The sequence below is a fragment of the Phalacrocorax aristotelis genome, chromosome 2, assembly GCF_949628215.1.
Source record: "Phalacrocorax aristotelis chromosome 2, bGulAri2.1, whole genome shotgun sequence".
NCBI lineage: Eukaryota > Metazoa > Chordata > Aves > Suliformes > Phalacrocoracidae > Phalacrocorax > Phalacrocorax aristotelis.
In genome coordinates, this window is record NC_134277.1 from 4,010,173 (window position 1) to 4,036,284 (window position 26,112).

Consider the following 26,112-nt stretch of genomic DNA (forward strand, 5'->3'; position numbering starts at 1 on the left):
GGAAGTGCTTTCCTCAGAATCAGAGGACATCAAAACGTACAGCTCTTCTCTGAAAAGCCTTTGTTTAAAAGGCGACAAAAGTTAAGGCTGGCTCCCCGAGTGACACAGCCCCCTGGGATGGCACAATTAACTCCTTAACTGAAAAATACATGGAGTCAAAGCAGGGATATCTTACTGCTCCTTTTGCTGAGGAGATGTGAGGGGAAAAAAAAAAAAATCACACTTCTTCCAAGGAGTAAGGAAACCAGCCTTGACCTGGACTCTAAGCCACTATGGATTAAAACTCTTTGGAATGAGAAGACCATCTTTTTTTTTTCCTCTTTATATCCACAGTAATTTGCCTCTTCACTGGCATAAAAATTAAATCCAGCTGGAATGGCTTTTTAATTAAAATCATACTTTGCTTATCAGAGTGAGAACACTTAACTGATTACAAAAGAAACGTGCAAACCTCTGGTATTCTGATCCCCGTTCTCCAGTCAGGCTGTGCAGTAAAGTCATTCTGCTAAACCTTGTGTAACCCTTTGGAGACCCCTCCACATGAGCTCTCCTCACCCTATTTATAGATCAGAAAAAGTCATATAGGACAGAAAGTCTAGACAAAAAGGTGCATGCAAAAGCTCCCTCTCTGCAGCTGAACCTCATGGGGTTCACTCTTGTTTTAATTTGCTGAGACCTGGAAATTCCCTATGGAAGCACAGAATCTCTATACATTTAATTTTTTCCACAAGCACTATCACTCAGGCTTGTTGCCAGAGTCAGGTTATTTTGCTGGAGGCCTCTCCATATGGTGACAACAAAATTCACAGGGTGTGATATAGGCAAGATTGGGTCATACAAGCTATGGCACCCACCCACCCACCTTGAGGTGTTCCCTGAGGAATATCTCATGTGCCACAGGCTCTGGGCCACAGGGAAGACTGCTGTTGCCTGTGCCACATTTAGGTTTTAGCCTTCTGGGGTTACTCCCATAACAATTTTCACAAGCATTAAACTCACAGTCAGATTCTCAGACAACACGGCACAGCAATGTTAACGTCAGCGAAGCTAAGCTGATTTATTCTGGCTGAGGATGGTAACTGCAGGATAGGATTTTCCCAAGCACAATTATTAGTTAAATTCCTATGGCTGAATGAATATGTGACCAAGCGCCTGCATGCTTTTATCTTTCTGTTTTCAGTGCCAGCTCCTGCTAGGGAAAGGGATGTTGAGGCAGATGCTAGAACTGAGGTCTTGAACCCATGCTCTTTGCAACAATCCTATGGGACTTTTCATCGGAACAGCACTATCACAGGAACCCAGCTGCATTTTCTTTACAGACAGAAAGGAGAGCAGATACTACTTCAGTTGGGAAAGTTACTCTAATTTTAGCTCCAGTAAGACCATTGCAGCCACAAGGTGCTGGATTACAGAGGCTGAAATCACAGGATCACAGACTGGTACGGGTTGGAAGGGACCTCTGGAGACATCCCATCCCACGCCTGCTGGAGCAGGCACCCCCAGAGCAGGGGCACAGGGCCGCGTCCAGGCGGGGGGTGAATGTCTCCAGGGAAGGGACCCCACAGCCTCTCTGGGCAGCCTGTTCCCCTGCTCAGGCACCCGCATAGGGAAGGGGTTTGTCCTCATGTTCAGGTGGAACTTCCCGTGTTCCAGCTTGTGCCCGTGGCCCCTTGGCCTGGCGTTGGGCACCACTGAAAAGAGCCCGGTCCCATCCCCTTGACACCCACCCTTCAGATATTTATAGGCATTGATGAAATCCCCCCATAGTCTTCCCCAGGCTGAACAAGCCCAGCTTTCTCAGCCTTTCCTCACCAGGGAGATGCTCCAGTCCCCTTATAATCTTCGTAGCTCTCTGCTGGACTTGCTGGAGCAGTTCCCTGTCCTTCTTGAACTGGGGATTTCCAGAACTGGTTGCAGCACCCCAGATGTGACCTCACTAGGGCAGAGTAGAGGAGGATAACCATCTCCCTGACAAACCCAAGAACAGACACATTGATCTCAAGTGTCTCCCATATAATGAAGAAAATCCAGTTTTCCCCTTGCAGCTCCTCCTGCCCACTCCCTCCTGATGCTGACATGTGCTTTCAGTCACACCATTTAAATGCCACCCTTTTGCAGGAAAAGATAACTTGGGGATAACCCACTAATACACTCCTCATGGGACACCAAAACCCTTACCTCAATGGTCAGGACCTTCCTAGATTCTTAAATATCTTTAAAATCTAGACTTAGTGCAATATTCTACTTCCAGGCCTGGAATTTTCTTCCCTGATTAAATATGCTGCTGTTGAAGTCAGTTAGAGATCCCCAGACTCTACGACTTAATATGCTTCAAACTAATAGTTCTGACCCAACAGCTTTCAAATCTGAAACTCTTCCGCTATCTGATCTATGATGTAAAATAAAGGTCATTAACCCTCCTCTGAGCATGTCAATCTTTCAACATGCTTATCGGGACAGTGAAATTTCCTTCCTTCCAAGAAACAGATGTGCTGCCATTTAAAGGTATGGCACATTCTGGCCATTTTCTGGCCTGAAAAAGAAAGTTTAAAAACAACCCATAAAAAGCACATTTTTTAATTTATTCATTCTTCTGTCAAGAAAAATAACTCAGAACTTGTGAACGTTTCAAGTTTCTTGATGAGAAGAAAAAAAGGGAAAAGCGATTCTATTTTTTCTTCCCCATCAATCAAGAATTAAAAATCCCCAAGGACAAATATCTCCCTCACGCCCTGCAACTTTACAAGCAAAACCACCCACCTTCCTAAAAGTATTCCTCAAATAAAAGATTATGTTTTTTTGTTAAGGAAAATACATTTGGAATACAAATGGTCAGCAAGATCTAATGTGAAGAGATCAGTTAAAATCCTCTATATCTTGGCCTCAGGATTAATTAAATCTTGTTTCAGAGTAACCACACACCTCTCACTCAGAGGTCAGCGGCAGCCACTAATGGGGTGAGCTGCATAGAAGTATAATGGTTTCCTCACTGTAGACCTCACTGTCGATGTATGATATAGATTTTAAATTTCTCTCCCTCTCACCTCATTGCTCACCCTGTGTAAGCAGCTCATGTCCCTGTGCATGTGCAGATGGAGATGGCTGACCTTATGTTTTTCTGGAGAGATGCACCTTTTTTAAACTCGCTGTTGTTATTTTAGCACAGTGTGAAGGATCTGGGAACTCCCTATTGCTTGTATGAGAGCAATCAAAAATATTAATCCCCCTCCCCACTGAAATAAAAGATTTACAAGAAACAGACCACATCTGCTCTGCGAAACACTGTGCTGGGATTGTCAACCCAGCCCCCGGCTGAATGCTGAGCTTATTGCCAGGGTCATCCTGGTGAAAACCTTTCCCTGTCTCTCCTCCCTAACAAAACACTTCTTTCCCTTCATGGCCATGATCCCCATGACAGCCTGAATGATGAAACTCTTGACTGGCACAGGACGGCCCGAGTCTGTGGATGGATGTCGCAGAACAAGGAGTAAAGCTGGGAGAGAGCAGTGACCCCTGTCACACACAGAGTGTGACAGTTGGCTTTGAGCTTCCTGCAACAGGAACACATCTTGCAGTGTGCCCAAATGTACCTTCAAAAAAACAGAGACCAAAGAGAAGATTGCCAAGAGAGGCATCATTGGTGGAACCTTCCCAGTGGAGAACTGGCGGGACTATATGAGACCCTAAAGAGATGCTGCCCATCTCTCAATGAACCAGTAGCTTTCCAAGATGATCTCTTTCCATCCCCTACTCTCACCAGCCTCAAAGCCAAATATGGATGCGTCTCCAAGCCCGGTCAGCCTCCCATTCTTGCATTGACAAGTAGATCCTTACTGAGATCATGCCTTCCTCCTACTAACAGTGGTTTTGCCTTACTAAATTTTTCCTAAGGCAGGAGGGCCAGCAGTGCACTGTGAACAGTATCACACCAATTGCTCTCCCTGCACAGCAGCTGAATAAGATACACATCATACAGGAAGCTTCTTCTGAGGCAGTCCCTGTGACAGACAACACATCTCTTTCAGAAATGGGCCAACCTCCTTCACAAAAGAAGCCGTTTTTCTGGCTCTCAGTGCTGCTCTTGGCAGGCTGTTTTCACATCTCACACCCCTCACTGCTACAAACCTTCCCACACCCAGCCAATTCAATCCCATCAAGCGTACAAACGCTCCAGCACCAGCACTAGCCCTTCACTGCAGAAGATGCTTCCATTCCCCGGTTATCACAAGTGCACGTGCAGGGGGTAACCGCACCAACCCCATGACATCGATTTGCAAGGCTAATCAGCCAAACACTAATTACGAAGTATTTATGAAGTAGGCAGACAAAAGTGGAAAGAAGTAAGCAAAGGGCAAGTAAAGGAAGTATATTTTTCTCATTTCTGGATTGGGTTTTAGGCATTCAGCTGCAAGACCACCCCTAGCACAAAGTTCATTTACAGAGCCTGGGACCGAACTAAGAGGTCCTCAGCTTCATCCTGTGCCTGAACCATCGCCCCTCTCCAGCTGCAGCTGAATTTGCTGGTTCATCTCCTTCTACTCATGGTTACCTCAGTGGAGGCTGTTCCTTGCCTGTACTTCTCCCCAGGCTACTCTGCAAGGGAAATAAGCATTTATTTTTAGGTGTATTGTACTCTGACTGGTTGGGCTCTCCTCCCAAGGCTGCAATATATATTTAATACTTGTTTCCAGAGCTGACAGCCCAGGAAACTTGAGTGGTGAACTGGCAGAGAACAAATAATTATGAAGTAGAGGGGCACCAACCTGCCAAGCATTTTAATACCCCTTCTAGAAACAGAGACTTGACTTTTCAGCAGTCCCGTAGTGGGGAAGAAAGCAAGCCCGAATCAAAGACACAGTTGCTGTTTTATTATGATGATGATTTCGGTTGTGCAATAACAAATCCTGTCAGATCTGCAGCAGAGAGGAACAGGAGGAGAAATATACTATCAGAGCAATATGCAGAGAAAAAACGTACTGGGAAAAGGCAGTAGAGGAGAGACAGCTACAGTAGGCTGCTCAGCATTCCCAGCACAGGCTGTCCCTCGGAGTGCTGCCGCTCTGGGATGCTTCTAGACAGCAGCGATCCAAGCAGGATCAGCAGAGCCAGCGATCAGCCTGCACAAGAGATTCAGCTCAAGTGTGGGATTGTTCCACAGCTGGTCTGCCTAAAGGCTGTGGTTCTTAACCTTTTTGCAGCTGGAGTTCATGGCTGCTGCCCTCATGTTTCTCTTGCCCATCGCTCCCAGCTGCCCTTCCATACGGTTCTATAACCTCCTCCTCTCCCTCATCCCAGCCCTCACCACATCCCCAGACAGATACCATACTGGGATCACAGGTCCTGGCCGGTCCCCGAGGCCTCCACCACAGCTTGCAACGGCCGCTTGGACTCTTCTGCATCTCTTTTTCCAAAGAGTAAATATAGTGCTGTCGAGCACACTAGGTGTCTTTCCTTCAGAAAACCGCAAACTTTACTCAGCCCTTCACTTAGCTATTCTTCCACAACAGAATTCAGTGTTTCTGGAAGATGTCCCTTCAATAAATCCTGGCTGTGTTTTATCTCCCTGTAACAATGATATATAGCAAAAAAATTTGAACAGACAACCAAAGCTTCAGCTTTATAGCTAGGTTTAAAAATATTTCCAGATGCTTATTAGTCCCTTAAGACATTTCTGAGGCTCAGGTCAAGTAAAGCCAAGGCAGCAAGGTCCAATTTTTAATTTCCTTTCCATCTACAAAACCATCAGGGCTTAGCTAACACAGTTTAACCACCAGAGCTGCCTGGCTCTGGGAACAGCTTCCCAGTCAAAGGAGCACAGCAAAAAAGTGAACTTTAAGAAGTTGAAGGTAAATAACCGTACAAATATTATAGGAGCCCTATGTTGGCAGAGACCTCAAGGAGACAGCAAGGTTGTTCCTGCCTTATATCCCCAAGCTTGTAAGATCCAAATGAAAACAACAGTCAAGATAGAAGGCACAAATACACATGCCAACATTATGAGTCTCTTCCTCATGGCATGCAAATTTAATTATAGTGTAGATCATGCACTTCCAGCACAACTTCACCCACTGACATCCAGCCTACTGTCTCCAAAAGAACTAGGTGCCAAGACAAATGGATCTCTAAAAGCAACACCTCACACCACAGTTTTATTAAGTGCTGTTATAGCCATGACCGACTGCTGATACATGGAACATAACAGGTTTTTTTATCAGACTGACTACTAGAGCTAGAGAGGAGAAAAAGGAGCTTTTGAAGCTCTTTAACTCTGAAACACACTCAGGAAACTTCAGGATATGCATAGGTCTGAAATAACTGTTCTGAGTTTAGACAAGTTAGTTAATTACAGAAGACAAAAAAAACCTGTAATTAGCACCTGCGGAGCAGATGAATCACTTAGCCAAGGAGGAGCTGGTAGGACCATCAGCCCTTGTAGGACTGCAGGCGTGGGCAAGAGTTATCACCTCTGTGACGGCAAGAAACTAGCAGGTGGTGAGACATGAAGAAAACTGCGGCATGTCATAAAAATCAATGTCTCCACTGAGTCCCAGGTTTTTAAACGCCCAGCAGAACCATGAATGTTAATTTGTGGGCTTGGCTTTTGGAGATAACGTTGTAGGTCTATAACACAGAAGCATGGTAGCGATGGTTTTGCAGTGAGCCGTTCTTTCCAGGCAGCACACTCTTCTTTCATGTTGTCCCAATGACCAACATCTTCAGGCTAAACCCAGAACAATTGCTACTCAGCCTTGTTTCTCTTTCAGACCTCAGGAAGTATTGCCATGCCTGAAAATAGTTATTTTTATTGTGTGTGTATATATATATGCATGCATATTTATGTAAAATTATATATCTATAAAATGTATATATTTCTGTTGTTCCAATATAAGCTTGTATTTCTCTTGACAAACCTTGCCTCATCTGCATTGTACACAAACAGCCTGAAGATAAGCCTTTGACATACTGTTTGCTGAAACGTGTATGACTTCCCAGGGGAGGGAGGAGAGAGCGGGTCAAAGAGGAACAAAGACTCATTTTGCCAAAAAACACGGTGCTACAAAAGAAATTTTGTGGAGAGGGCGAAAGAGCAAGAATTCCTGTGCTCAAAAACACTCCCAACCGCAAAGCGCCAGCTCCAGAAGGCGAAAGAAGTTTTGCACATAGAAACTGTGCAAAAAGGGAACTGTACAACGAGAGTCAGCGAGCAGAGCGAAACAGAAGGGGTGGGAAATTTCTTTGAGAGGAATCGTTGCAGGACTAGAATTAAGTGCACGGCATAGCTGAGACCCACACAGCTCTGCAGCCGTGTTTAATGTCATTCTCCCAAAAAATGCAAGCAGCCTAGCCGTCGACACTTGAGCACATTGGTAATTCTTCATGTAGTGCTTGGCCTCCTTTCGGTGCCCTGTGAAGCTGGGAACCGTCTCAGCAGCAGCTTTTTTTCTCTGCCTTCGAGTATGTCAAGCAAAAAGAAAACCTGGTTCTGTTGTGGAAAAAAAGCTGGAAAAGCCTAATTATGCTCAAGAGCCGGGGTGAAAATGAAAAATAACCAAATAGATGGATGCAGACATTACAGGAAACAAGTGGCTTGTTTCAATGCAGGCTCTTTTGGACTTAAACCCTGCTTTGAAATGACCCCGGGGCGATGGGGAACCCCTGCGACCTCCCCAGGGAGCGAATCCCAAAGGGGTGACCAGCCAGCACACGGCTGGTAGCAGGGATCCATCACCCCTCTGTGGAGCTCCCAGCACATGGCAGGACTCAGCACGGGGAAGAAAGCAGCCACTTCCCTTTGTATTCCTTGCTGAATCGTCCCAAATTACAGGGGAAAAGCAGCCAAGAAATACTGGGCACAGTTCAGGATTGAGCCCAATCGCTGATGGCAAAGAGGGTGAAGTGGCTTTAGCAGCAGGACACAGGCAACCACATCAGCTAGTGCTGCCGCAGCTCCACGGCTGAGCGGTTTTCCTTCGAGCAAGGGCTGAAGGGTCCTGGGGAGGATCTCATTCACTCCCTCCCTCTGCAAGAGAGCACATCTGCCAGAGCAGTGGGGTTTAATCTCTGCTCAGCACACTCCTGAGGGCTGTGAAAGGCTACTTAAAAAAAAAACAAACCTAAAAATAAAAGCAGCAGCAATACATATGTCCCACATAGCCACGAATGGGATGAACTTTCTAAAGGGGTTCATCCCTCCCCTGATAAATGGCTTGGGGTCTGTAATGGGAAAAAGGCTATAAAAAATAATCACTACATTCACGTAAAATAAGTTGAATTTGGCTACAGTAAAATAAAGGTGGAAGAGGTATAATCTCCAGCAGGATTTGGATTCTGGCTGTTTCCAAGCTGAGTGCATAAAAATGCTGAGTGTCAGTGCTGAAGCAGCTTTTCACTCTGTTGCAAATGCAGAGAGCTGTTACAGCTGGGTTTTTTGGGGAGGGGTGGGCATCACATCCAGTATATTTAATTTTGTTTCCTTTTTGCTTTGCAAAGAGATACCTTCCTTAAAGTTCGAACTGCAGCAGCCTGGCCACTTAGGAAATATGACATAAAAGCTGCTTTTCAGTAATGAATAAAGCAGGCCACAGGGAAGAGCTCAGCATGAGCAGGTTTTCTTCTTTTTCATTCCTACACAACACAAGAGAAACCTGGGGAGGGATTCAGATTGCAGCTTAAGATCTCTAAATGTAGGTGTCTACCTGAGGGTGACTGAACTGCCACTGTAGTCAATGAGGGTTCAGAAAGGTGCATAACAGAGGTACGTGGTGCCATCTGAAATAAGGTTATTTTCTGTGTTCACAGCATCCACGTGGGGCTGGCAGATAACAGAGCATCTACGGGGGCTTCGCCCTCCAGACAGGGATGATGTGGGACAACAGGGTCTTTTCCTACATCTCAAATGGCCTGAGAGCAGGCAGCTGACGGGAGCCTTACAACACTGCCGACCACAACAGGAGCTCAGACCATCTGGATCACACGTAGACACCCACAAAGAAATGCCAAAATGTAGGTGTCCTAATCTGCAAGGTGAATCCCACGCCGAGGTCACCTGCAAGGAAGCTTCCAGACTGATTAGCTGTGATAGACAATGACATTTATAAGGGCCCTGGAGACACTCACTGCTTAGATGTTGGTTGTGATGCTACAGATCACCAGGTATTAATTGAAACATCTGTTAAACACAGAATCAAGGTTGGAGCCCTGAAGAAACATCTTTTTAAAAGACACCCACTACGTTTCAGCTTTACAAAGGAGACACATAGCATTGATATTTCCCCCTCCAGACAAGAACTGTATTTAAATAGCTTTATTTTTCCTTTTCCCTCTTGATGAGATGCAATTCCACAAGGATGAAGGTTAAAAAAATGTGGAGCTTCTACTCAGCTTCCCAACTGACTGTCAGGAGTAGGAACGTCCCTGAGGTTGCTGCGAAAGCAAGAAGGGGATCATGCGGATGGTGGCTCAGCAAGCAGAGAGCTGGGGCTTCTATACTCAGGTCCTGTGGTCTCTTCTCCACTTTAAATCAATGCAAATCAATGAAGCCAAGTCATGACGCCCAGAAGAGTTTATCGAAACATCACCATGTTTGTTGTCCAGCCCACTAGTGAAATGCATCAGAAAATAATCCCGATTTGGTTTTGAATTAGAAAATTATCCCAATTCAGTTCTAACACTTGAATTTAGATGCAAACGGCAGAAGTGTAAATCTCCATCTCCCAGCAGTGCAAACAGTGAAACGGTTAGTGACTGCCCTGAGGGTGAGAAATCTACCTAATGTGACTAATAGAGGAGTTTAAGGCTGTTAACATCCACAGTTTCAGTTGACTGGAAAAGTGACTTTGTTAAAGTAAAGTACATCAGGTTCTCTAAAATTCATGCACAGCTCAGAAGCTAAAATAAGTCTTTAAGTCCTGGAAATACTATATATATAAAAAAGTTAGTGCTGTAGATAAAATCTGGCACAATAAACCACCAGTAAAGCAGCACTAATGTGTGTTTTCCAGCCTTAAGCAACCCACAACACATATCCCTGTGCACAAATTCACTTTATAAAGAAACCATCTAAAAATTACTGGACTGAGTTCTGACGTTACCCTCGCTAACTTCATACCAGGGCTGCACCGACTTCAGGGCACCGCATCTGCCTTGCATCCGCACGCCTGATGGATGAGTGGGGGAAAGAGTATCGGAGGCAAGGACTGTAACAGCAAAGAAATATCGCACCCGCTTCCGCCTCTTAGCCTTACCTGCTTGTTTCCAGCAGGTCAAGCCGTGTTCACATAGGCTATTTATATTTGTGCAGATTGGCAATTATTAAACATAAGTGCTCTTGCTATTATAGCTCTTCCCTCATTAGGCTTTATGCATGAGGCTAAGCAGTTTAAAAGTGATTTGTAGCAAAGCTAATAGCCAGTAGATGCTTCTAATAAAGCTGAAGTTTCAGGACAGGAAATCTTGGTATTTTATTAACATTCTTATCGGGAGGAAACTTTGTGGTTTTATTTACATGTCCAGAAGCCTTTAGGTGTTTCTAAAAACCCAGTGCTGAAGAAGTCTGGTATGGCCTCATTCAACAAATAAAAGGGCTGCACAATGATGCAGGGAGCATTCAGCAATCGGTGGCTTCAGGGAGCCCATCTTCTTCTCAAACCCTCCCCAAGGCACTTTGAGTACTAATGAGTGAACTGTCTCTGCGTCATGGGTCCTGTAACGTGAAAGGTGAAAATCCTGCCCTGAGAAATGAATCATCCCAGAGAAATCCCTGGTGGTCAGGTATGAAGCCCAGCAAGCGTCAGGTTGCTCCAAAAGGGAACTGTGACAAGACCACCACTCAGCTGGTGACCAGCCTTCCCCAGCCATGCGCAGGACCTCCCTATCACGGCGTTAGCTGTGTTAGCTCTGGATGGAGGCCAGTCTGACGGCTGGTATCTCTTCCCTGCCCCTCTCATACCTCAAAACGAAGGGTCTGATTTTTCTTCCCCTGCAGCCCTGTAGGATATCATTTCCAGAGGCAAGGACATCTCCCCTCTTGGCTCAGTTCCCACCCAAATGGAGCTGTATGAGCTTGTGATTTCTGGAAAACATCTGGGAGCGTGGAAGGGAGGGAGCAGTGAAATGGCAAGTGCTCAGCACTCACTGAGGGAAACCCTGCCTGGCTGCATGGGGCAGGAGGGCAAATCAGTGCCATGGCACAGGCAGGCTCAGCAAGTGTCATGGAGGGAGCGGGAGCTTCTGACCTGCCTGTCTGTCTGTCCTTCCATGCTCTTCATCCCACCTGTGGGGCCAGAACTCAAGCGCCTCCTGCTCTGGAGTATCCAGGCACCTCCGACCCATTTTGCCTAAGTTTTTGGCCCACAACTAAGGATTTTTTCCTGGCTGCATTTCCTAGATTTTGGTTCTTACAAAGGACTTTCCTCTTCTTTCCAGTACGGAACAGAGAAAGTTGGTGAGACCAGAGAATGGGGCTATATTTAATCACGCAACATTTCCCAGGCATTGGAAAGCCAAATATCCATTTCCACTGAGCCAGCGTGATGCAGCAGCAATCCCACTCGCAGCAGTGAAATGACACCGCCACACTTGTGCTGACTTGATCTGAGGGCAGGACGTGACCTACTGTGCTCATAAAACCAAGCCAAGTCCCGCTCCTCATCAAAACTTGAGTAGCAGTTTTGATTCTGCACAGGTAATTTGACTCCTTTCCTGAACTTGAGCCGCTGATGCCATGAAGAGTGTGACAAACCTCCTTCAAGTGCGCTCAGGTCTGACTTACTTAAAAAAAACCCCCATCTAGTCTTAGGTCTTATTGATCTATACAGTGTCTGGTGACCTTCTCAGACTGCCAATAAATAGGACACTTGATGCTGAACAGGGAGACATCCTTCCCATCCCTCTTCCCTCTCTTCTCCATGTCCAACAAAGATTTGTGTCTACAAGCTAAGTCAAATACCAGGTAACTTCCCAGTCCTACCAGAATAAGTCAGCATATGATGCAGCAAATAGAAGATTGATTTCAACAAGATACCACTCTTTCCACTTGTTTCTGATGGAGACCATCTGGTAAAGGGAAAAAGCTACTCCCCGCCCCAAAGAAAATAATAGAAACTCTGTATATTTGCCATTTCCAAGGCAGCCTCGCAGTTGGTGCCTCGGGAGAGCTGAAACACCTCTTTCATGACACGGGTCCCATGACTCACTCATGGCCCAGTTGCCCATCTGCATAACATGCAGAGCACCTCCCTGCTTTGCGTCCACCAACTACCATCAGCCCTCCTCGGATATTCAAGTGGGAAGAGACAAACACCACTCAGCAAAGTCATGCCACTACGAAACAACGAAAACAAGGAGAAAAACGTCACAGCAGCCTCACAAGTCAGCACCGGACAGACTTAGCACAGAACGCAGCACACCTTACTTTGCATTTTTATCTGGTGCAGCCCTCTGGCTGTCGCACCACTGCTGATATTACAGCAGGCAGGAGTTTGGATCAGTATTTTAAAAGCACGGTAAAAAGGGGAGAAAAGGAAACAACAGACACAACACACCCAAGTTCACAAGCCAGGCAGCTTTCTCTGTCCATGGTCCCATCTGCCTCCTGACGCTGAATATTTGGCAACTATCCCTCTTTTTAAAAAACACCCTGGTGGACTCATCGCCTCTTACGATACATCCCGATTCCCCTCCTGGCTGGTTCTCTGGAGTTTTCCTGCTGAAGACAGACCTCTCAGCTGAAGGGGGGTGTGATAATTATGGTGTGAATCCCCCCCCTGACATGCTGGTGGGCTGGAGTAATGCGCTGTTGGAAACAGCCTTAAATATTCCACGTAAGACTTTTCCCCCTCAGATCCCGGGGTGGGGGGTTTTTTTTGGCCTATTTTGCTCTTTTGTTTTGTTATGCCCTAAATAAAAACTTCTAAAATACATGTACTGCTGAAAATACGTAATCTGAAAACTTTCAGTGTTACAGAGAGGCAATGAGACTTTCCAAGCTACCCAGATACAGGGTTGGGCAACTGGTTCTCCTAGCTGGCTTTAAATAAAGTCAGTCATGCATTTATACATGTGCAAATTTAAATAATCGTACACCCAGTAACACACTGAGGTTTTGTGGCAAGGCCTTTGTTAAACACAAGTTGCCTTTGCTAAAGGATTGTGTTGGATGCGGGAATTAGGCTAGAGGATTCTAGCGAGTAGCTCGCCTCTGTGCCAAAAACATTGATTATTTTGGTTTAAATGTATTTAACTGCTCAGTCAATGTCAGGACGAAAGAGATGCAGATACAGCTGAAGTGGTTGTCCCACGAGCTTAAATTGAACTGATTTTTTACAATGATCCTGTTTTCAGCAGTTACACTTGGACTTGTAAAGGATCACATCCTAGGTTTTTATTCCTTTCCATCATGCCTTTACTTCATGGCTGGAGCAGAATAAAACTCTAAAGAAAAGCACAAATTACACCAGCTGGGCAGATTTGGCTAATTTAACAAGCTTGCAGTCTGAAGGCATGTGGAATCTACCAACTGCTTGAATTATCCACATCTCATTTATGAGACATGCACTGAAAAAAAAATAGTCCAACTTGTACCTCTCTGGGCCAGATTATCTTAGTTACACCCCTAAAAAGGTAAAACGACCCACTAGACCCTAATAGGGATTACTCTGGATTTACACCACGCGCCCACCACCACCACCTTTAGCACTTTTCTTCAAAATGTTAAAAGATGACGGTTGCAGGAGGCAGGTCTCCGGTGAGCCTGGTCTGGTGAGTGACAGCACATGACATTTGCCCAATTTCCTTTTTTCCACGTTTGTAGATCGTGAGAGGCCGAGGTGAAAGTTTATAACAGCAATTAGAAACGACCTGGCTGCAACAGTTTTATAGCACTGAGCTTCTCGATCAGCCAATCGCCGTCGTTCAAAGTTTTTCCAAGGGCATGCCAATAAAAATTATCACAGTAAAATACAAGAACAAAAGCTCTGCTGAGCCATCAGAGGTCCCGGAGCCAGGCTGTGAGAATTGCAGTTACCTTGGCTTTCAAAATGAGCGGCGAATCCCAGGTTTAAACTGAGAATCAAAACCAACTGGGATTTTCTCTAGCATTGAGGCACTTCAGTATTAGTCACCTTGCAGACCAGCTCTGATAAGGAGCATGCGCACCTCTAACCCACTAGTACGAACCGGGTCTCAGGAACACGAACATAACATAAGAATGCGAAAGCAGCTGATGATTCCACTAAACCAAGAGCAAGGAAGTGAGATAAAGTATGAAACAAGATAATAAAAGGGTTGAAAAGGAACCAGTACAGGCCCTTGGATTGCACCTAGGCTGTGCCTTGCTGTCGTCCCAAAACTTTAGGAGTTTGTGCTTATTGATAGCAACGATCAACCCAAGGGCCCCAGTGTAAGGACCCGATCCTACCACCACTTGCATGTTGAACTTCAGCAGATGATGTGACTTAACTCTGCGGGATCTGGCCCCAGAGGACGTCCTCATGCCAACAATGTTTAAAAAATGGGATTTTTGCCATGGGCTTTAGTGGAAGCAGGAGTTGAAACCGCTCCAACAGCTGATGGGAGCGCTGCCCCCTTCTCATTTCCCCAGCTCCAGCCCCAGACATGAGCTATTTTGGATTTTCCCTAAAGCAAAGTCTGTAGAATTACAGGAACTAATTGCCTGGCCATTTTTAAAATACTTTAATCCATTTTCCCAGCGTGTTCGTCTTCAAAGAAAGTCTTTGGTGATGCAGATGGCTGGGTGGCTCGCGGTGACAGCCAAAAAAAATCAAAATAAGTCCATTGGAATCATTTCTTAAGGGACAAGTGGAAAGGAAAGGAGAGACGTGTAGTACAGTGCCAAATCTGGGCTACCTTCCACTCTCTGAGGCTTGGCTTGGTTGGTCTGAATCTGCTGGATCAGCTTCCACTGAACCACTGCCACCAGCCGAGCAGAGCAAACAAGCAACTTGCAACCAAGTAGTGGTGGCACAACCTAGTTTCTGTGGGCAACCTCACCCAACCCGACAGGATGCTGGCGAGGCAACACCATCTCCCAAAGAGAGAAAACAAGCGTGGGAGAAGATTAGAAGTAAGAGGGAAACTCAGCCAGAGCCGGCACCCAACCCACCCACCCCCCCACCACCACCACCCCAGCCCGCTGAACAAAACCGAATGGTCTCACTAGAAATCTTATGCTGCAAGGAAACAAGCCGCAAGCACAAAGCGCCGGTGAGATGTGCGGAACCCCGTATCCGCGCTGTTTGCACAAAGAATTAGCTTTTTGCATGCACGCGGGCGCGTGTGCGCACACGGACACATCGCCAGGAGAAACAATCCCGTTCGCTAATTCTACACTGTGCTACGAGCCATCTGCGGTGGGGGAGGGAGCAGCACTGCCCCAATCAGGGACCTGCAAGCGTGGAAATTATAAGCAGAAAGGACGCAGCGGCCACAAAACACCTCCTTTTGCTCCCAGCTTCTTTCCTCAAACAGCGCATCCACGTGCAGTTTAAGTGTCAGAGAGCAGCGCTTTGCCGAACTTCTCATGGGTGGCTGTTCTTCACCCAGAGGATGGTCCCATCCGAGAGCCCCCTGCCCAGCCGCTGAACCGCCTCTGGGAAATGTCATCGCGTTATCCCCAGTTGGTTTTTTTTTTGGGGGGGGGGGGGGAGCTTTGCACCGAACAGTCAAGCTCCCGAACAGAAACCAAAGCAGACCGAAAGCCAGGCTGCAAACCTGAATGACAGTGAAACCAAGAGCGAGACCTGAAATAAAACACTAAAATCTCGAAGTGAATTACTCCAGCTCAGGAGACCCGCTCGCTCCCGAAGAGGAAGCATACCTTGAACAAAAAGAAAATCAAGCGATTGCTAGTTTCTAGATGATCGGGGGGGGGGGGGGGGGGGGGGGAGGAAAGCCAGCAAAGATACACCTGCCTTAAACCAACAGCGCTTTCAAAGTTGCCCAAAGTTTGCCCGAGGCTTAGCCGACCGAAGGGCGGGGGGGACACCGGGGGAACCCCGGCAGGGCGGGCGCGGGGCTCAGCCCCGCCGGGTCCCGCCGCCGCGCCGCGGGAGCACTCACCGCGGAGAGGAGGCAGCCGAGCAGCGGCACCACGACACGCAGGACCGCGTCCCCCATGCTGCCCGCTCCAGAGGGGCGCAGGACCCCCCGCCCCGCCAGGGCCCGGCGGCTGCGGGCAGGGCGGCGCGGCGCTCCGCTCCCGGCTCAGCGCATCCACGGACGGACGGAGGGAGGGATGGAGGGAGGGAGAGATGGGAGGGATGGAGGGAGGGATGGGAGGGAAGGAGGGAGGGGACAGCACCGCACCCCTCCGCTCCGCGCCCCCGCCCCCGGCCGCCTTCCCTGCGCGGGGCGGGGCGGCACCGCCTCCCGCCCTCCCCGCCCCAGGTGCCGCCGGGGAGGCAGCGCTTCGGGGGGTCCCCTCGGCCCTTCTCCTTCCCCCCACAGCCATTTTCTCCCTCCCTCTTCCTTTTGCCCCTTCTTCATTTCCCCTTTATTCATTTTCCTTTCTTTTGCCTCTTCCTCCTTTTTCTTCTTTTCTCTCGCTTTCTCCTGTTTTTCCTTCTTCCCCATTCCATTCTCCCTTTTGCCCTTTCCCTTTTCCTTCCCTCCTTTTCTCCCTTTCCATTTTTTCCTTCCTTTTTCCCTGTTCTTTCCCATTTTCCATTCTTTTGCTCTTCCTCTTTTTCAACTCTTCCCCCTTTCTTCAACCTTTCTCTCCTATTTCCCATTTTTCCTTTTCACTGTTTCCCTCTTTTCATCCCTTTTCCCTTTTTGCCTTGTTTCCCTTTCACCATCTTTCTTTTTTCTTTTCCCCTTCTTTCCCTTTCCCCCTTCTCCTTTATTTTTTTTCCTTTTCCTTCTTTTTCCCTATTTTCACTATTTCCTCTCTCTTTACCCCTTGCCCACTTTTTACACCTTTTCACCCTTCCCTCTCTTTTCTGCTTCTCTTTCCCCCTTTTTTATTTTCCTTTTTTCTTTTCTTTTTTCCTTTCCTTTTTACTTCCTTCATTAATTTCTCTCCTTTTCATCTTTCTTTTCTTCCTCTTTTTTTTTTTGCCTTTTTTTTTTTTAATTTTAAAAATAATTCTAATTAACAGGAAAGAAACCAAGGCTGAAGAATGCAGCAAAGCTTGATTTTCATTTTTCACCCACCAGCTGATGCAGTCACTATGGGGTTCCTCCAGCTCCAGGGCGAGAGCCTCGCAGAACCACAGCCCACAGTGCAAAAGCATCTCACCTCTTTGCAGAGCCTGGGGCTCCCTGCTGTGTTCAGCCCTGAGAGACACTGAGGAGGCTGATGGGAAACGGTCTTGTTAGTAGGGGCAGTGGTTAGAGACACAGGCGATGCCCCAGGCATTGCCATGAGCTCTGCAAGCGGGCTGAGCTGTGCTGGGAAAGTGACCCAGCACTGCTGGGAAAGGAGAGGACTGGTTGGTTTGGGCATTTGGCTTCCTCTGAAATAGCTGCTTGGTTGGAAGGGGTTAGGTGGACCAAAGTTTGCAAATCCCAGGTGATTCAGTGAATCTGTATGTCCTGTCTCTGTCCTCCTCCCCAGAAACAGAAAATTTCCCAGGTGCCGGTCAGTGACACGACACCTCTGGATTTCTCATTTTGGAAGAACAGCTCAAGACCAGACTGACCTGCATTTTTCATGCAAATGTGGAAATCCCTCCCCTCTCCAGCACCATGTGGAACATTTCATTGCATATTAAGGGCAATGCTCTTTTCAACTCAAGAGGACCCACAGGGTATAGCCTTGCTTTAGTGTGAAAACCCAAACAAGCCCCATAAATAAAGGTAACAATAAGAAAAATAATAAACTCCTTGCTGTTCTTTTCTCCCCAATCCTGCTAGATTTTCAAGCTCAAACAGATGGACAGATCTGTTGTCTTTTAAACCACCTGCTGAGGAGAGAAAACAAAATCCTCTTATTTGGGAGGCCCTGAAGACAGGTCCCTAATTACAGGCTGTTCAATTTATTGACACGACCAGGAAACCTGTCATTTTTAGTAAAAGGGCTTGATAGGTTAAAATACTAAAGTTATATCCAGTTTACAGCTCTTGTTAACAGATCATTAAAACATTCACTTCCTAAAGATAAGATGCAAAGGGTGAGAAAAACCAGTTCAGTATCTTTTATCCCCCCTTTGCCCTTTATGGAAAGGCCTGCGCTTTTATTAGTTTCTGAAAGGCTTTTTTTTCCCTTTTCTTTTGCATTTAATATGAAAATTCCTAGTCCTATCTCTTGTTTCTCATCATAGGCCTGGAGGTGGCTTATAATTGCCAGTGTAAAAAGAGGGACAAGGTGTTAATTACATCAATTAGTTGTACTACGATTTGAACAGGCAACAAAGCTATACAAAACTCAGTTCGGATCATGAAATGACAGGGGAAGGGCTGATTACCTGGTCACTGCATCTCGCCGCTAATAATAGCCACTTTATGTTTGCTTATTTCATTTATGCATGCAGCCTGAATGCTTTTAAGTGGCCTGTTAAAGACAGATTTCCCCTGGGGGGAGGAGAGGTGAAGGTATTGGCAGATGTTGCTCTTTGCAGAGAAGGTTTTGTGTCTCGTGACAGTGATTTTACGGGAAAGGTCTCAACCGCTGTCGAATGGTACGTATCGCCCCATGGACGGGGCCGGATGTAGGTCTGGCTAGCCTGATGTCCTGTAGGCATCAAGTGAACTCCATGGTGCTGGGGGCAGCCCTTGTGTTTGATTTGAACCCCCCTCCTGCTCATTTCATCCCATGCCCCCAAATCTTACACTGCCAGCTAACCCACATTCCCTTCTCCACGTGGCGTAAGATTTTGTATCAGTCCCTCTTTTGCAGGTTGAAAAATCCTACGCTCTCTGGCCTGGAGCCTGTGCCATACATTCGGCATCCTTCTTGCCCTCTTCTGTACCTGTTCTTGACCCTGTGTATCCTCTCTGGGACAAGGACGGGAGCCAGAAGGATCAAATACGTTGGTGCACTGTGGTTTTCTGGAGCGGCATAGTGACTGTCATAGTTTAAACCTTTATTTTTAGCCTTAGGTGGGTGGGGACAGGAGCATTTCTCAGTATTAAGCTGGCTTCCTGATGCATTATAATATCAAGATGTGTTTCCCAGAAAGGGTGGTTCTGTTTTGAGCCTATCTTTGTGTAAATAAATTAGATTTGTTGTATGAGATTTTGCTCATGTGCTTCACTTTCCGGTAAACTATGCTGAAGTTCAGCTTCCAGTTTGCTGTGCTGCTGGGAGGTTGGTACTCGCCCCGCTGGGTTTCCATTAGACATGTCTACATATCTCTGCGAAAGCTTTTACTGAGCTTCAGGACTGTGATGTGAGGTTGGGAGGGCAGTAGCTGCTTGGTGTTGAACAGGTTCTTTGCTAAGAGACTGATGCCGCAGACTAGGAAGCATTTTTTTCTCATCTGAGTCATGAACAATTCAAGAAGCAACTCAAGATCTAATTCCTCTTCACGTCAGTAGCAGCACAATTATTTCAGTCATCACTGTCTTGGGCTAGTGCATCTTCTCTGTGGCTGCCTTACCTCATTTCCATTATTTAACCTTCTTCCTTAAAGATAATTGACATCTCAACTGAGGAATCCATCATAATAAATGGCTTATCTTTGTGGACATTGCTTGGGATAATATCATATGAATATAAGACATTTTGGTGAATACTAATAGTAGCAGTAAATAAAAGCAACTGGGGTGTTTCGTTTCTGTGTTTCTTTCTTCTCTGCCCCTGGCAATCAGAAATACAAAGGCTATTAACAGCAGTGTCTAGAAGGACAATATTTGAGAGCTGATTCATGCGGCAGTTCGCTGAAGGCTGGATTTGCTGTTCTGAGCCGTCGGGGTTATGTTCCCCCAGCTTTCTCTCCAAACCCAGCACAGTGCATCTGTTCTGCTTTCCACTTTGTAACTGTATTTAAATAAAGTAATAACATCACGTTCCGTAAACAAACTGTGAAATATATTTCTATGTATTATTTGCATTGGGATTAGAGACGAGAAAACATTCACTGTGTTGTTTTCCAAACAGAACAATTACATCCACCTACATGACTCCATTATTTGCAAAATGTAGCATAAACAGTTGGTGGTTTCTGTGCTTTAGGTCTCCTTATTTATCAGTCAGTAGAGGAAGGCTTCCAGGTTTGGTGGATCTAAGGTATTTTTTTGGTCCAGCTCTCCCCCTGGATTTCTTTTTATAGGTCTCCGCTAATTTATTATCAATGAATTGGACCAGGACTTGAGCTGGTTTAACCAGCACCATTCCACTGCTATGCAGAGAGAGCTCTCAATTTACTCCAAATATTTACCCAGTGCAGTCTCCTACTCCAATGTCATAATGAATATATTCATTTAGAAACCTGTTTTTCAAAATGAAGTTACATTGAAAGGTGCACCCATTTGTGCCAAGAAGTACAGGTGCCTGCAGGTACGACCGACTGATCAGATGCAGGAGGACATCTTGTCTGTAAACGTGCTGGGACATTTGGTCACAGTTACTTTCCAAGTCTTTAATTGCAACAAGAAAGTTCTTAATACCTTTCTTAATTCAGAGCAAAATCCAGTCCACAGAGCAACACCAGGAATGGAGAATGTAAAATATTTCATTCTCCAGTTTATAAATGGAATTTGGCAGGTGAGTTATTTAAATTTAAGCAGCTTCATGAGATGATGTTGGGCACTAAATGACACCAGTAGAAAAAAAAAAAAAAATGAAGATAGCATAAGGCAATGGCTGTTAATTGAAAGCAGGGAATTTTGAAAGAGGGATGAGACCTCCCACTCCCTCAAATTAATGGAGGTGATTAATGGTCCTAGCAAACTCCATTTAGTGTTCTCCACCCCTGTGTTTTTGCATAATCACTGGATGCCTCTAAGGAAGATGGGCTCAGGACTGGGCAGCTGAATGAAATACGATAACCGAGAGATGCATGAGTATGGGCTTTATCGGTCCCTTCTAAGCTCAGCTGATGGATTCAGTTTATTTAATTGTGGGTGTTTAGATTTTAAATATTGCCACCTGAGCACATTTTAACTAATCTGTTTTGCACCCTTTCAGATCAAAAGAGTTGTGCCCTGGACTCTATTGACTACACTGACTAGGTGTTCACTGACCGTAAAGGGATTTCTTATGACAAATGCAGGCGTTCGTAGGTAGACATCAACAGTCACCGCTTGCAGTCAGCCTATATTCCTAAAACCTTTTTGCTGATGACTTCCTTGGCAATTGTAAACAGCTGATGAGGTTTCATTCAGTGTAGCTAAGGCTTCAAACGTCCAGTTGAACCTGAATTATCTCTGTTCTCACCATTCACAATTCAGATTACTCCGTATCAAGCCCAGCAAAAGAAGTTAAGAATCCCAGCCATGGCACTTCAATAAAAACTATTTAATGTGTGTACAGGGAGATATTATGTTATGGTGAAAAAGCTTTCAAAGTGAGGAAAGACAAACAAGGTGCTAAAACTGAAACGAGCTAATGTATTTGTGTACAGTTGTCAGCTTTATGAACAGTCCATAAAATATATATTGTGAACCCCTTTTATAGCTTACATAGAACTACCAAAACCAGAGAAGTTAAAACAACTGAAATACTAACCAGTTTTTTCAGTGAATGAATGATGAGACTCAACGTACGAAAACCATATTTGATTTGATGGTTCCACACGAGCAATTGCACAAGTCAAAAATACTGGGAAGGGCCAGACTTTCAGCTGGTGTAAATCAGCCATATAATACCATATTGAATCTTATCATATCCATGGGATTTTCTTGCGTTTTTTACCATCTAGAGGTCTACTTCTCTGAATATACTCAAGCAGTGATACGTTATGAGGCTATTAACGATTACTATTCATTTTGATATCTGTATTTTTTCATTGCCTGCAGCATGCAGTTGTGGGTCAGGATTACACCGTGCTGTACTAACATTGAAGAAAAAGGTTTTACTCTGTCACGTTTATGGTATTAGTAAAATACAAGATACAGAAGGTGGGCTCAGACTGAGGGAGGCAGCACTGTCACTGTGATAGGTTATAGATTACAACACACTTTCCTGGCCTGCTCTCAGTATTTTCTGGCTGAATACTATACAAACAAGGTATTGTCCTTTTAAAAGTTATGAGCTTTGAGTACTAACCACTCTTTGGCTGGAAGTACTATGGGCATAATCACAGAATCACAGATGGTTTGGGTTGGAAGGGACCTTTCGAGGCCATCCAGTCCAACCCCCTGCCGTGAGCAGGGACATCTGCAACCACATCAGGTCGCTCAGAGCCCCGGCCAGCCTGGCCTTGGGTGTTTCCAGGGATGGGGCATCGGCCACCTCTCTGGGCAACCTGGGCCAGGGTTTCACCACCCTCACTGTAAACAGTTACTTCCTTATATCCAGTCTAAATCTCCCCTACTTTAGTTTAAAACCATCACCCCTTGTCCTGTCACAATAGGCCTTGCTAAAGGGGTCGCCCCCACCCTTCCTACAGCCCCCTTTAAGCACTGGGAGGCCACAATAAGGTCTCCTCGCAGCTTCTCTTCCCCAGGCTGAACAACCCCAGCTCTCCCAGCCCGGCCTCGCAGCAGAGGGGCTCCAGCTCTTGGAGCATTTCTGTGCCCCCTCTGGCCCCGCTCCAACAGTTCCATGTCCTCCCTGTGCTGAGGAGCCCCGAGCTGGACATAAGCATAGGTGCAGTTAAGTCCTCTAGTCTGTTGTATAAATGTTTACTGAGGTCTTCAACATGTCACTGTGATTTGTTGTCTTTTTTTTTTTCCTGTGAGTAGAGCAAAAGAGATAGCCCTGAGGATCTTAGTAAATTAGACCATTAAAGAAAGGGACACAGAGAACAATTACAAGCTCTGATTAAGACAGAGGAATCTAATAATCCCACTACATTTAGTTTATGCACAAATCCAGCAAACATAATTTGCCATGGCCGAGTTCCACCATCAGAAAAACCTGTGTTTTTTGCAAATATATACTATCCATTCTCCTACCTTAATTGTGATCTTAATCCTAAATACCTCCTCTGTAAAGCATCTTTCCTCCAGTTACCATCTGCTTTGGATTCTCTCCAAGTATCAACACCTTGCACCCCAAGTAGGTGTCACCCACAAAGGTTCCTTAAAGGCAAACCTTCAGCCATGCAGACCACTGCCCTTGGAGCAGAAATGTTACTCCTGGCCCTGAGGCCAACCATCCAGAGCACCGCTGGGGCACTGTAAATGGGTCAGGAAAGAGCCATGAGAGCAAGGGATTATTGGAAGACTCCTTCCCTCTTGCAACGAATTATGAGATCCACCTGCTTAGTTTTAAACCTAGGAGGTGATTGGAGACTCAAGTCAATGGAGCCTCAAGAGATATTCAGCAAATCAAGTGTCTGTGCAAGATGGGCTGAAATGGTCTCCAGGGCCCCCTGACTGGACTGACCAGCTCTCCACTGACTGCTGTGGGGCTTTGGACAGCTGTGTGTCAACAGTGAGATTCAGGTGCCTGGATCTGGAGCTGAATCCCACCCAAGTTGTTCAGTGACTTTGATTATTCTGAGAGTCAGAGGAGCAGCTCTTGATGGTCCCTGTTCATCTCCTAGCTCTGTCTCTGCCATTCAGGGGAGCAGAGAGAGTTCTGAACTAGCTACCTGGCTAGCACAGGAACACAGTTCGGTGTGGTGTAGCCTTGTGTGGAGATACTAGAGTGGCCCTAGGAGAAATCTAAAGCAAGTTGAACAGCATCCAGCAAGGATAAAAGCTCAGACCTTCTTCCCTTTCTGTGCCAAACTGTCCCCAACAGTTACTCAGTGGAAAATTTCTCCTAGAAATCTCCACCTGTCCAATAACAGCCTTATAAAGCTACGAGGGCAGCAGAGGTGGATACATCAGAGCAGAACGTGAAACGTCTGAAGAGCATGAGTGGAATATTTCAGTTAAAAGGATCTACTTGATACAAGCAGACTACAATCTTGTCCTTGGTCTCTGGGGCAAGGGCAAATTACCCAGCTCCTGTTGCTCACCTCACTTTGTAAGCTAAAGATAGTAATAATTACCTACCAAACTCCCAGGAGACTTAAGGATTAATTGCTTCATAGTACTCAACATTTATTTTCACACAATCAATGCCACTGGGAGCAGAAAAATAAGCCTTGCAATTACTATTACATATTCACAGGGGACCATTCACTCATGAAGTACTTGGATAAAACAGTTTTCTTAAAAATAAATAAAAAACATCTTATTTATGTTTCAGTAGAAAAAGAGAAGCTCTTCAGGCTTAGGAAGAACAAACCAAAAAATCCTATGCAAATAAACAAAGAAGCAAGAACTTTCTCTGAACTCAAGATGGCAGTCTGCTGGAAATAATAGAATGAATTAAGGTGAGTAGAAGCCCATGCATTATTAAAACAACACTATTTACACGGGGAACATGGTAAAACTGCTCCAGGGTACGTGACGTGCTAAAGACACAGAGGAAATAGGGTGACTGCCTCTCCCTCCCTACTTTCTTCTTAGAGTCTGCAGAGCAAAGGAAGAGAGAAAAGGCAGTAATGGCAATGTTATGTGTGCAGAAAGCTGATAAGCAGAATACCCATCATCACTACAACCATATTACTTAAGATAAACTCTGTACAAGGGAGGTAGATTTCCTCCCAGGTCGTGGCCACCATAAAGAAGCATTTTGCTCTCAGAATCTGGCAGCAGAAGCCACATGGCACCCAGCTTCTTGATTGACACCAGTGATTATACAAGCTAAAAGCCTGGACTGAAACATGATGCTCTAGAGACTGAGATAAAGGCTCCACCTTATCATTAGAGGATGTGACACAGCTGATATTTTTGTGGAGGAGGCGGCAAATGGAACATTTGCCACAGCTTGGTCAAATGCATCGCAGAGCTGCTCTGTACAGAGAGTATTCGCTGCTGGGTCCGTGGATCGAACTGCAAACAGTTTCTGACTGGGTGAGGACAACTTCTGTGGCTAATATAATGAACTCTGTTTAAGACCTTACCAGCCGAAAACAGGACTTTCTATGCTGTAACTAATTTCTGTGATAAACGTTGGTTGATGTGGGAAGTAAATGTTGCAATTCATGGTGTAAACTAACAAGTGCAATACATAGTGAATAATAGGTTCAGGGCTCTTCCAGGCTGTCTGCTTGTACTGATTTTCCAATGTCCCAGCTTTCATCCATCTCTGGTTTTAGCAGCTGTGGAGAAAAGCTCCAAAACCTGTGAGACTGGATCTGCCTCAGTTTTCTGGGAGCCTGAAACCAGTTTTGAGAAGTCTGAATTGTCACATTTGTCTCAGCAAGGATTAAAGTGGAAAATGATGACATTTCAAAAGTCAGTATTGTTTGTTGCCTTTATACTATTAACGAAGATCTGCATGGTCCATAGAGGTGGTCTGGGCACCGTGAGTGCTGGCACCCCGCAGGCTCTGGCAGAGCCCTGGGGGGCAGTGGGCTCTGATTTATGAGTAGCCAGACCCCAGGAAGGAGGTGGAGAGCAGGAGTCAGTGCCCAGCAGAACATTTGTGGCCCCACTGCAAAGCACTATCCCATTTTTTCACCCTGTTGGCCTGAGTTACCTTTTTCCCTTTTCTAAGACTAACCCCAGCAGAAGGAAAGGTCCAGCTGACATCCAAAGCATTGAACATGCTCCAAGGACACTCCTTGGGATTTATCTGTCACAAGAACTCCTGCGATTTATTTTTTTTTATCTTCCACTCGTTCCAAAATGAACAGCAAACTCAGCCTGTCCTCATTCCCCTCTTTTGCATGCAGAAAGGGAGCTCTTTCATCTCAGCAGACAATGGCCTTGGTCCTTTCAGCTGTGCTCAAGTGAATTGCTTGCACAAGAGCGGTACCCTCGCTTGGCAGCTAGCCAGCACTGCCATACCCCAGGACCACGCAGGCTTTTCCCCAGCAGTGCTGGGCTACCTGCAAGCGTTGGTTGGGGCAAATGGCACAGAGATCACAGGGTCTTGCTGGAGCCTGGGGCTCAGGCACGGCGATGGAGAACAGGGAGAGGGGAATACAGCCCCCTCTTCCCCCCAAACAGAGGGGGATTTTTTTGCAGCTCAGTAAGAAACCGTTT

General features: G+C 45.9%; 1 protein-coding gene across 1 annotated transcript in view; it reads right to left on the reverse strand.

Annotated features, from left to right (window-relative positions):
• The window catches only part of VIPR1 (vasoactive intestinal peptide receptor 1), a 117,271-nt gene extending 101,027 nt beyond the window's left edge, over window positions 1-16,244 (reverse strand). The window contains exon 1 of the mRNA XM_075082209.1: window positions 16,078-16,244. Coding sequence (XP_074938310.1) covers window positions 16,078-16,134 — 57 coding nt within the window. The 5' untranslated portion in view covers window positions 16,135-16,244. The remainder of the gene's footprint in view (window positions 1-16,077) is intronic.
• Window positions 16,245-26,112: the final 9,868 nt, after the last annotated feature.